This window comes from Anopheles nili, chromosome 2 (assembly GCF_943737925.1).
Source record: "Anopheles nili chromosome 2, idAnoNiliSN_F5_01, whole genome shotgun sequence".
Taxonomy (NCBI): Eukaryota; Metazoa; Arthropoda; class Insecta; order Diptera; family Culicidae; genus Anopheles; species Anopheles nili.
In genome coordinates, this window is record NC_071291.1 from 67,940,368 (window position 1) to 67,951,891 (window position 11,524).

The window sequence follows — 11,524 nt, forward strand, 5'->3', positions numbered from 1 at the left end:
ACAAAAACAAAAATTAAGGAAATGCAGCACAAACCTAATACTAAACCAACAAAAAAAGCGTCTCAACCACGGCTAATTGTCGGTGAACGATAAAAAAAATCAAGCACCAACAGAACCATGTACGCATTGCAAAGCGCAAAATCGAATTTAAATGCAGGAGAATTTTGACGATGCTCTACACCAGAGTTGGTCGCAAGTAACACTCCAGCAGATAGAATACAAAATATCACTATCTCAAAGGAAGCGAGCAGGAAACATGTGCGTTATGTTGCGCATTTGTCTTCCCAAGCATCGTTCATACAGCGACCGCGCCGCTTAGTATAATCTCGTCTTGCTGCCACACTTTAGCATCATGCTGACGGATTCGTTCCGCAGCAAGTTCGCTAACTCGCGCTCCGGGTTCGGTGGGCGCTTCCGTCTCCGGCTGGCCGGTGGCGGGTTCAACGATGGTCTTATGCTCTCGTTGGTGTTGCTCGGTGCTGAGTTGCACTCAGATGTACTGAAAGTTATCCGGCCGTAGCAGCGGTTCATGCTCCACGTGCTTATCAAACTCGAAGAACTCCATCCAATCGGTGCTTTGCGGTTGCACCATCCCAAAGCAGCTGCACTCGAGGAAATCGAACAGATTTTTCACTGGGCCACGATTGAACGGACTCTTGCCGCCCTTCGCCTGGAAGTGGCGATATCGGCCGCGATTCAAGCGCTCGTTCGTCGTCATTCCCAGACACACGACCTGATAGCTCTGGCATACGGTTAGCACGGTTACCCAGGACATGTGAAGCAAAGCGTTTCCCATCACCCATCCAACCCACGGATTACATGAACCAATCGCAACGAGTGCAGACCACAACCCTGAAATTAAATTCAAAATATTATAACATTACTGCTTGCTAACTTATCACCAGTCAAAAATGCTGCTGAATATCATTATCTCAAAATCGTTCATCATTTAAAATGGCACACAAAATTACCGTCATCCATATTGATGGCACATGTTTGCACGTAAAAGTTTGAGCCGCCGTACAGCATCCAAGCGCACATTATCAGCAGCATCCACAAGAATCCCATAAAGTATTTATGATTTTTTGCTCCTACGGGTACGAAAGAGAGAAAAAACATACATTCACTGAAATGGCCTATGGTTGTCGATTTTAGATGCCACCAATCTCACCGATGCAATTGCCAACCCACGGACAATGATGATCGAATCGCGCAACGCACCGATCGCAAACGGAACAGTGCTTGGAACGGACCGGTCGGCGAACTAGGCAAGCGGAACAGAAGGCCGATGGTTCAAATCCACTCGCTCCACGCTCCGACAGCTCGATGATGGTCTAAATGAAGGGAAGGAATGTGATTAGATGGTATCGCTTACTGGTGGATCGCATCGTGTGTAAGGAGACACTTACCCTAAACCGTTGCTCTTGCGTGGGCTGTATGACTCCAGGATTTCCGCGCCAGGACTTGAGGAAACAAACCCAAAGTCCCGCACTGCACGCCAGAAATGCTAACGACGCCAGGAACGAAACGGTTGGGGCAATGTACGTGAGCCAAGTGACATAGAACCAGAGCTTAGTGGCCATGTACACACTCAGCGGAAGAAGCGCCATGAGGTTCTCATCGAACAGGTGCTGTCCGATGGTGTGCGACACACAGTAGAGACACGCGAGCAGGAAAAGCTTAATGACACCTAATGTATCGGCACAGAAAACCAACCCAACCAGGTAGAACACTAGAAACGGGGTCGCAATCATGCTCCACCAGCGGAACCGCTTATCAAGCGTCATCCGGACGAGCAGGTTGCGACGGTGCGATTGCTGAGTTAGCTCTCGGATTCGATCGGACACTTTGGAACCGATCCAGATCGAACCCAGGTGCGGTTGTAGCATCGTGAGCGGAGTATCCCCGCGCAGGTTGGGCACCTCCATGTTTCCCTTGCCCTTCAGCACAAGCGTACTGACGGCGGTGGCGTTGCGTGCCAGGATCGCCCAATGTAGGGCAGTGTTGCCATGTGTGTGATCGGCTAGGCTAGGGTTGGCTCCAAGCGTCAGCAATAACCGCACCGGATCGAGAGCCGAAATCTTCCATGCGGCCCACATCAACGCCGTCATGCCACCGCGATCCTGCAGATCGGGGTTGACGCCACGTGCGATGAAGTACGCCACCAGGGCCGTGTGTCCGAATTGGGCTGCGAGGTGAATGCAGGAGCACCCTTCGGCGTCGCGAAGACTCGGATCAGCCCCGGCAGCGAGCAGCAACACGACAGCTCCCAGGTGGCCTTGCCGTGTTGCCCAGTGAAGCGGGGTAGCATTCAGTTCGCCCCCAACCGCGTCAACTATCGCGCCCTTATCAAGGAAGTACTTTATGATATCTTTCCTATTATTGATCGCGGCCCAGTGTAGCAGCGTCACGGTTTCGCTGTCTGGCTGGTTTACGTCCCATCCTGCCTCGATGAGTTCCTTCACGCGGGCTATCGCGCCGTACTGGGTCGCTTTGACGATATCGAACCCGCTGTAATCGTGTTCGACCGGTGCCACGGCCGTTTCATGCGTTATCAAGCCGTCCCGGTCGTGGCGCTCAGGTTCCGAGCAACCGCCGGCGGCCGCGCTGCACGCGCTTTGGTACATTGCTGGCTAGGGAGGAGTATGACGGCCGCCGCACCCTCTGCTGCACTGCACGCACAATTTTCCCGATCGGCACTACCGCGCTGTCCCGATGTTTTCAGGGCCACCTTCGCGGAGTAGTGCGCAACAAACTCCGCCGAAAATCGACCTGCAATTGAGCGTAGTAGCAGAGTACGGTGTATCGTTGAAAACAAAGTAATTCGTTTTACGTCCCGCGCGAGGGACACCGTTCGAGTATTTGCACCACCGCACTGAACCGTGAAATCACCCACCGGATCACTTTTCGGGGTGCACACTCCGGAAAATACACTATTCACCTCAGCGGAAGCGACAAATACCTTCCTCACTTTTATCAATTTTTATTTTTTATCAAAAAACTTCGATTTTTTTCACTTATGGCTTATTTTGACACCTGACAGTGGCGGTTCGGGGTTGACGTTAGCAGGAGCATGTTGGGAAAGGTATGGCTCAAAAATCGCTTGGCTGACAATTTCAAACAAATTAGGTACAGCCTTGCAGGCTCAAAGTATCCTTGAAGAGATCCCTTGATACCACCAAAAATCATTTGGATTTTAGATTGAAACAACCCTCAAAAAATCTCCATACAAATAGTATATCGTTTAGAATGGAAGCATGAACGCCGGCAGCATGATCGTACCTTCAATGGATTTTGACAGTTTGCTTTCAATGCAATCAAATTTGCGCGCTAAACACGAACCAAAGCGGCTGCAAGCGTGTATTTCACGTGGAATTCGGCAATTTCGTTTGTCTTTTGTGTGATCCGTTGAGTTTTCGATTAAAGATTGTGTATTTTTGTTTGAATGAACGCCAAACGTAAACCCTTTACTAAACCAAATGAACCAACAACGTCGGGCGGTCCGAAAAAGTTTCGGTAAAGATGGGAATCCTCCCGTTAACGCGTAGATGCGAATTAATATGGTTCCTGTTTATTCTTGGCCACTTACAGAGGGGAGGATGATGAAGAAGAGTTCGAAAGCTATTTTGAGGCAGAGCTGGCAAACTTCGACGACGATGCAGCCGACACAGCTAGAATTGGGCTGGGACCGGAGAGTGAGAACACCTGCGCCAAATGGAGCCGGCCAGATGTGGAACCGCTTGATTCAATCAAGGACAAACTCGTGTTTCAGCAGATAGATATTGACCATTACATCGGCCAACCGCTGGCTGGTATGCCCGGCGTACAAAACGGCCCCGTTCCTGTCATGCGAATGTTTGGCGTGACGATGGAGGGCAACTCAGTGTGCGCTCATGTACATGGCTTTTTGCCGTACTTGTACTTGGCAGCGCCCCGCGGCTTTAACAAGTCTCATTTGGCGGAGTTCCGTAAGGCACTGGATAGAGTCGTTCTTCACGATATGCGATCAAACAAAGATAACCTGCGTGAAGCCGTTGTCGAAGTAGAGATCGTGGAGCGACAGTCGATCATGGCGTACAACGGGGAGGATCGGTTTCAATTTATCCGTATCACAGTAGCGTTGCCCAAGTTACTCGCAGCAGCTAAGCGACTGCTGGAAAAGGAACATATAATGGAGTCGATGGATTTTCAAGATTGCCGAGTGTACGAAAGCAATATTGACTTCGACATTCGCTTCATGGTGGACACCGGCGTGGTGGGATGCAGCTGGATCGAGCTTCCGGCCGGCTCGTGGCACATTCGTAAAAGAGGAATGTCTCTGGCACCGGAAACCCGCTGCCAGATAGAAGTGGACGTTGCATTCAGTGCGTTCATCGCCCACGAACCCGAGGGCGAGTGGGCTAAAGTGGCACCGTTCCGTATCCTTAGCTTCGATATCGAATGTGCCGGTAGGAAGGGCATCTTCCCCGAAGCGCAGCACGATCCGGTCATCCAGATTGCCAACATGGTCATCCGGCAAGGCGAACAGGAACCGTTCCTGCGCAACGTGTTTACTCTGAAATCCTGCGGTCCAATCGTGGGCGCACAGGTGCTGAGCTACGAGACAGAACAGGAGCTGCTGGACAAATGGGCGTGTTTTGTGCGCGAGCTTGATCCGGACATTCTAACCGGGTATAACATTAACAACTTCGATGTGCCTTACCTGCTAAATCGCGCTAGCCACCTTAAGGTAAAGAATTTCGAGTATCTTGGCCGCGTGACCAACATTCGCTCGATCATCAAGGACACCGTTATCCAGTCGAAGCAGATGGGACGCCGAGAGAATAAATTCGTCAACTTCGAGGGACGTGTTCCGTTCGATTTGCTCTTCGTGCTGTTACGCGACTACAAATTGCGATCGTACACGCTTAACGCGGTCAGTTATCACTTCCTACAGGAACAGAAGGAAGATGTGCACCACAGTATTATCACAGATTTGCAGAACGAAAGCGATCAAACGCGTCGCCGGTTAGCGATGTATTGTCTGAAGGATGCGTACCTTCCGCTTCGGCTGCTGAACAAGCTGATGTGCATTGTGAACTACATGGAAATGGCACGTGTAACGGGAGTCCCACTCGCCTGTCTGCTTACCCGTGGTCAGCAGATTAAAGTCATGAGCCAGCTGCTGCGCAAGTCGAAGGTGGCTGGTTACTTGATCCCGTCCTACCAGAGCTCGGGATCGGATGAACAATATGAAGGTGCGACCGTTATCGAACCAAAGCGTGGCTACTACGCCAATCCCATTTCCACGTTGGATTTTGCCTCCCTGTACCCAAGCATCATGATGGCGCACAACCTTTGCTACACCACTCTCGTGCAACCGAACATGAAGGACAAGCTGGGGCTCAGTCCGGACCAGCTGACGCAGACTCCCGCGAACAACGTGTTCGTGAAGGCATCGGTGCGCAAAGGCATCCTGCCGGAAATTCTCGAATCTCTGCTGGCGGCTCGTAAGCGCGCCAAAGCCGACTTGAAGGTAGAAACGGACCCTTTCAAGCGGTCCGTGCTGGATGGCCGCCAGTTGGCGCTAAAAATATCCGCTAACTCTGTGTACGGGTTTACCGGCGCGCAAGTGGGCAAGCTGCCGTGCTTGGAAATCTCCGGCTCGGTAACGGCGTATGGGCGCACGATGATCGAGCAGACGAAGCAGGAAGTTGAACAGCGCTACACGGTGGAGAACGGATACGAGAACAACGCCGTCGTTATCTATGGTGACACGGACTCGGTGATGGTGAACTTTGGCGTGAAAACGCTCGAACAAAGCATGGAGCTGGGCAAGGAGGCGGCCGAGTACGTGAGCGCGAAATTCGTTAAACCGATCAAACTCGAGTTCGAGAAAGTGTACTATCCGTACCTGCTGATCAACAAGAAGCGATACGCAGGTCTGTACTTCACACGACCAGACAAATACGACAAGATGGACTGCAAAGGAATCGAAACGGTACGTCGCGACAATTCACCACTTGTGGCAAATTTGATGAACAACTGCCTGCAGAAGCTACTGATCGAGCGCAATCCGGACGGAGCGATCGAATACGCGAAACAAACCATCTCCGATCTATTGTGCAACAAGATTGACATCTCGCAGCTGGTCATCACCAAGGAGCTGGCGAAAAGCGATTACGCCGCGAAGCAGGCCCACGTGGAGTTGGCAAATAAGATGAAAAAGCGCGACCCGGGCAACGCGCCCAAGCTAGGAGATCGTGTTCCGTACGTGCTGATCGCTGCGGCCAAAAAAACACCCGCCTACATGAAGGCTGAGGATCCAATTTACGTGCTCGAGAACTGTATTCCTATCGACGCCAACTATTACCTGGAGAATCAGCTAACCAAGCCACTCCTTCGCATCTTCGAGCCGATCTTGGGGGAGAAAGCTGAATCGATTCTACTTCGGGGAGACCACACGCGTACTCGATCGGTCGTCACGTCGAAAGTCGGGGCCCTGGCGGCGTTCACAAAGAAACGCGACGCTTGCCTTGGTTGTAAGGCACTATTGGCCACGGGAGAGGAAGGTCGGGCACTATGCCAACACTGTGCACCGAGAGAGGCTACACTCTATCAAACGGAGCTGGCGGCACAACGAACGCTGGAGGATCGGTTTTGCCGCCTGTGGACGGAATGCCAGCGATGTCAGGGTTCGCTACACGAGGAAGTTATCTGCACGAGCCGTGACTGTCCGATCTTCTACATGCGAACGAAGATCAAGATGGAGCTGGAAACGCAAGAGAAACGCGTGACACGATTTGGAATTCCGGAGTGGTAGGTAAGTCAGTTGATCATCCGTACTAACGAATATCCTTGTCAATATGTGACGTTCATGTATCTCAGCTTGCACGAGAGAAAGAAACAAACGGTTCACGTGCACTTTAACTTAATCCGTTTGTATAATATTTGTTTAATGGTACATACTTTTTAAATATAAAATTAATGCTTTTTGATCCAACAAATCCGTTGTTCCGCCCTCCGATGCAAATGCACTGCCTGTTTCGCTAAGCCCATCGCCTATTAGGAAACCACCGGGAAGAGAAATACAAAACGAAGGGCGTGGTGCCTCAGAAAGTACGACCAAATGTCATACATCATATCGCACCGCAGCTAAAAAGACTTAGGCGTTGCTTTCGTAGCTTATTGGAATTATTATCCTAGTCTTGCTGCACATACGATGCAATTTTCCTTTCTTTTTTTCTCGTAAGAAGCATTATCTTAAACCGTTTTGCGCAAAATGTGTTTATCGGTGCTTTCGATTGCATCATTGCTGCATAATAAACTAACAAACAAAAAGCAGTAACACATAAGACAAGATGAAAGCTATATCCGAAATGCTAGGATCGGCCCAAGCATAATCATTCGATTATCAGGACTGGTAATGTAAGATTGCGCACCTCCTCACTACATCTGGGTTGGCGAGGAATAGCACAGGCCTTAGCAGAATCGAGGGTACATAAGCTGATGATTGCTGCTTTCATCGTCGAAAGCTTTGTTGAAAATATTCTACAAAAACCTCCCTGGTCGCCCTCGACCCGAATGTAGGACGTTCACGCTCTGAAGCGCTTCTTGTCGACAATGATCGAACCTGCATTGAATGGGTCAAAACGGTGTGGCGAAGTAAATAGAACGTAATGAAAACGGCTGGGAAGCGGTCGAAAACCACGGCTGCACGCGGTCTCTCCGAAGCTATTTCCGCGCCTGTAACGCATTAGAAAGCCAGTCCATAGCCTGATCGAGGCCCTCTCCTTTGGTGGCGGATGTTTTGAATATTTGGAACGTTCGGTTTTTCAGCGCTTCCAACCCTAGCGCCTGGTGTACTTCGGCCACGCTCATGCACCCTTCCATGTCTTGCTTGTTGGCCAGCACGACCAATATTGCTCCAGCAAGCTCATCTTCCTGCGATAGAATGAAGTAATAATATAGATAGCTTAAGTTGAAAACACTCCAAGGAGAGCGGCCTGCTTACTCTTAGCATATAAAGCAATTCGTCTTTCGATATGCCTATCCTATCCTTATCTGCGGAATCAACTACATATATGATAGCGTCTGTATTGCTGTAATAGCAACGCCAGTATGGTCTAAAAGGGTTCAAAAGGGAATGGGTTAGAATGTTTCACTCACCTTTGCTATTTGATTGGCTTACCGTATGCTGGTCTGTCCTCCAAGATCCCACACTTGGAATTTGAGGTTTTTGTATGTTACCTGCTCCACATTGAACCCTATCGTCGGTATTGTGGTGACTACCTCGCCCACCTGCAACCGGTATAGTATTGTCGTCTTGCCGGCACCATCCAGACCGAGAATCAGTATCCGCATCTCCCGGCTGCCTAACAGCCCCCGAAAGTAACTGAACAGTCCTCCTGCAAAAAGGGATTTATATCGTGTCAAACAGGCCGAAACAAACAGCTATCGCAACGATAAAAGCTTGATTGGGAGGCCATTGCCAACACTCTACGGGTGTTAGGGTGCTTATCGCGGCCTTCCGCTCACCAACAGCTGTCGGTCTTCGTTCTAAACGTACCCATGTTTCACGTAGCCCTCTGTGTTTTTGTGCACACGTACGGTGTCAACACCGACGACAGCAATCGAGAATAACGTTGACGTGTTGTCCGCTCAAGCAACTACTCAGTTACCGCACTGTTTACAGCTGCACGGGTGTCGTTCCGTTTATAATACCTCTTGTTATCCCCACTCTGACCAGGGTCAGGAAAATCCCGAAATCCCTAAGAAAATACGGACCACAAAAAACCGGACGAGTCAGACAAATCGTCTTCTTTTGCTCTTTGCGAAGTTGTCACGTTAATGTCAACATGACAACAACCTGCGAATGTGTTTACCATCGGGTTCAAGACTTCGGTTGCCGCCCTAACTTATCGTTTTTATGATTTTCATTACCGGATTTCTAATTTTTCGAATTTCCTTCCGCAATTATTAAAAAATAATACATAGAGCTATTGGCTCATCTTACAATTCACTTGAATTCCCTCAACGGCACTCATATTTTCAAAATATCGTAATAAACCATCTAAAACCCGTGCTCAGGAAAACTCTCACCATTTTTAGAAATATAGTAATTTAAAATAGAAACAAATCGCAAATAGACTATAAATAAAGAATAGTATTATTCAAAATCCGAAGCACGAAGAACGCCACGATAGATATCCATTAAAACCCTCGGTTGTACGCCATACGGCAAACGTTAAAAAAACACCTACTAGAAAACGTGATTTTCATTTTGGTTTTAGATTGCTTTCCTTTGATTTGATGAGGTTTCAGATTATGTTTCTCACAGATCCATTGCTGCAGTATGTAAAGTGAATTTTTATCGAGCCCTCCCATCTAAAATCATGTGACGATACATATGGTTTTGCTTCCAATGATCGCAGGCACTCCGAAAGCATGGCCATTAAAATCTAGATTCCTTGCAAAGAAGTTCTGCCCGTTCGGGTGTCCTAAATATTAGAATAAATTTTCAATAAACCACACTCAAGGCCACTAACACCGTGCGTGGTGTTATCTTTCACAGATGCCCCTATTCCGCCTAGCGAACCTTTCTAACCTGCTCCTCTTGAACCGAACAGGGCCCAAACCTGTCGCTCAACGGACGCACGCTCCATTCGCACCACCCGGAATGCTTTCTTTCGCTCGCATCTTCGGACCGTGCTGGAATGCGCATTCCACGTCTTTAAGACACGCACCACGAAAACATCCAGTTGGCGAATTCATTTCGGCAGCCGCACGAATCCACCGGGAATCGAAATTTCCTCTCCACTCATCAAAGCTGCAATTAAAACAGCATCACGCGGCTGAGCCTCGAGCCATATTTCAAGCGATTATTCTAGATAAACTTCCTTTCCATAAGCTTAACTATTTATAGCCCGGATGCTCTATGGCATAAAAGTCGCAAAATAGAGAAAAAAAAACGTTACTCTTTCGCAAACCTCGAAGAGCTATCGACCGACGCGATACTATTAATATCATCAATTTTTATCGCAGCATGAACGCCGTCGTACCAGGCCCGGAGTTTGCTGTGCATAATAAATGAACATATTTGCACGGATCGGGCTCGCTTCCCTCGCGTCCTATCAGAACCATATTTCAATACCCTCACGCCGAAGGGTTAGCGGTGGGTTTGGGATCCTGCCGAGGCGCGGCGGGCACGGCCAATTCCTCAGCAAAATGACATATTACTTTTCAGCGTTATTTTGGCATTATGATAATGTCCTTCCCGGATCCATCTCCTTCGCCCGGTATGGAATGTATCATTTTCAGCAGGGACGTCGGAACGTCCCCGTTGCCTGCTGCTGCTCCTCAACCGGCGTTCGCTCGATTGACAGTTATCATTTTCGTTGCGTTTTCCCTACGCGTTCGCCCTTTTGCGTACGCGCGTGTAAGGGCAGCGTGGTACGGAGCGTTCGCTCGCCTGATCGCCCGTCGATCGGTCCATGCTCGATGCCTTTCTCTCGGAGCGAAACAAGCGAAAAAAGAAAAGGGTTTGGAGAACCGGCCAACCGGGAATCTTCGAGTGCTCCCCGGCCCTTCACCCGACCGCTCCATCCATCACTTCCCTGCCCTTCGGTGGGGAAGGGTCAAGCAAAGAACGCCACACGTGAACGACAAACCTAACGTCCGTTGGTGATCGTTGCGTTGCTCCTTACGCCGTGGCTCAAACAATTTTGGGGAAGGTCCACCAGATTTCGTTGCAAATCGCTCCCAACGGGGCCCTCAAGTATGTCAAAACAAGAATGTTGACCTGCCCTCGGGTGGGTTCCCTTCATTCTACCCGTTTGGGAGGGGGCCGCCTTATCAATCCCCGACGCCGATGGGTCATCGTGCGCGAATTCAGGAAGCAGTACGCAAAGGGAGCCCAAACCGCGCACACACACACACGCACACGCACGCACGATCGCTGGCGTAGGGCTTTCATGGCCGGGACGCCGTGAGGGATTCGCGTGGCCGTTCCTGTGCCCATGAGTGTCCTCTTTCCTGCGTATCCCCACGCAGGCATGCTGGAGTGCGATTTGATGCTGCTTTCGTGTCAACATTCGCCTCTCGTGAAGCCGAATCGAACGCTCTCTTGAGCGTTCTCTTTTATGCTCTCATGCGCTCTCTCTCTCTCTCTCTCTCTCTCTCTCTCTCTCTCTCTCCGCCACGCTAGCGGTCCGGCCGAGGATGCTAGAGATGCTGGGCGAAAGGGACCGTTCCTGCGGTTGACCGCAGGTTTGTGCGCCGAAGAGTGGTTGCGTTTCGAATGTTTTGAAGACGGTTTGTTTTCAGGGATCCCTGCTGTTTGCTGGCCCGCAAATGAACACCCTGCTGGCACCAATACCAGGGCTCTCTTGGTACGGCCCGCATCAACCAGCCAGGGGTCAGAGCCCCATTGTGGAAGGCTGCCTCAGAGAGATAGGGTGAGCCCACAAAACCCAGGAGCAGCAATAAAACAACCCGCTATCTTCCCGTTCGTTGGCGTGGAGTCGGTTTTGATGAGGTCTTATCG

At 50.0% G+C, this 11,524-nt stretch overlaps 3 protein-coding genes across 3 annotated transcripts; 1 reads left to right on the forward strand and 2 right to left on the reverse strand.

Moving 5' to 3' along the window:
* Window positions 1-490: 490 nt before the first annotated feature.
* LOC128720638 (palmitoyltransferase Hip14) lies at window positions 491-2,690 on the reverse strand. The gene is made up of 4 exons (XM_053814316.1): window positions 1,410-2,690; window positions 1,172-1,334; window positions 972-1,091; window positions 491-852 (listed from the first exon to the last, which is right to left on the reverse strand). Exons 1-4 carry the CDS (start codon window positions 2,625-2,627, stop codon window positions 491-493), a joined length of 1,863 nt encoding a protein of 620 aa, XP_053670291.1. The 5' UTR covers window positions 2,628-2,690.
* A 755-nt stretch (window positions 2,691-3,445) lies between these two features.
* On the forward strand, window positions 3,446-6,802 carry LOC128721829 (DNA polymerase delta catalytic subunit). Its single transcript, XM_053815626.1, has 2 exons — window positions 3,446-3,516; window positions 3,592-6,802. The coding sequence occupies exons 1-2, from the start codon at window positions 3,446-3,448 to the stop codon at window positions 6,800-6,802; spliced, it is 3,282 nt and encodes a 1,093-aa protein (XP_053671601.1).
* A 103-nt stretch (window positions 6,803-6,905) lies between these two features.
* Window positions 6,906-8,704, reverse strand: LOC128722074 (ADP-ribosylation factor-like protein 1). The gene is made up of 4 exons (XM_053815893.1): window positions 8,549-8,704; window positions 8,171-8,387; window positions 7,994-8,105; window positions 6,906-7,923 (listed from the first exon to the last, which is right to left on the reverse strand). The coding sequence occupies exons 1-4, from the start codon at window positions 8,550-8,552 to the stop codon at window positions 7,714-7,716; spliced, it is 543 nt and encodes a 180-aa protein (XP_053671868.1). The 5' UTR covers window positions 8,553-8,704; the 3' UTR covers window positions 6,906-7,713.
* Window positions 8,705-11,524: the final 2,820 nt, after the last annotated feature.

Bases quoted from the DNA above. Each gene is read 5' to 3' on its own strand.
- LOC128721829 (XM_053815626.1), top strand. From the start codon at position 3,446: ATGAACGCCAAACGTAAACCCTTTACTAAACCAAATGAACCAACAACG. The intron at 3,517-3,591 runs GTAAAGATGGGA...GGCCACTTACAG, and splicing joins GGCGGTCCGAAAAAGTTTCG to AGGGGAGGATGATGAAGAAG.
- LOC128722074 (XM_053815893.1), bottom strand. The intron at 8,106-8,170 runs GTAAGCCAATCA...GAACCCTTTTAG, and splicing joins GGAGGACAGACCAGCATACG to ACCATACTGGCGTTGCTATT. The intron at 7,924-7,993 runs GTAAGCAGGCCG...ATTCTATCGCAG, and splicing joins AATTGCTTTATATGCTAAGA to GAAGATGAGCTTGCTGGAGC.
- LOC128720638 (XM_053814316.1), bottom strand. From the start codon at position 2,627: ATGTACCAAAGCGCGTGCAGCGCGGCCGCCGGCGGTTGCTCGGAACCT. The intron at 1,335-1,409 runs GTAAGTGTCTCC...CCCTTCATTTAG, and splicing joins CGCAAGAGCAACGGTTTAGG to ACCATCATCGAGCTGTCGGA. The intron at 853-971 runs GTAATTTTGTGT...ATTTAATTTCAG, and splicing joins TGCCATCAATATGGATGACG to GGTTGTGGTCTGCACTCGTT.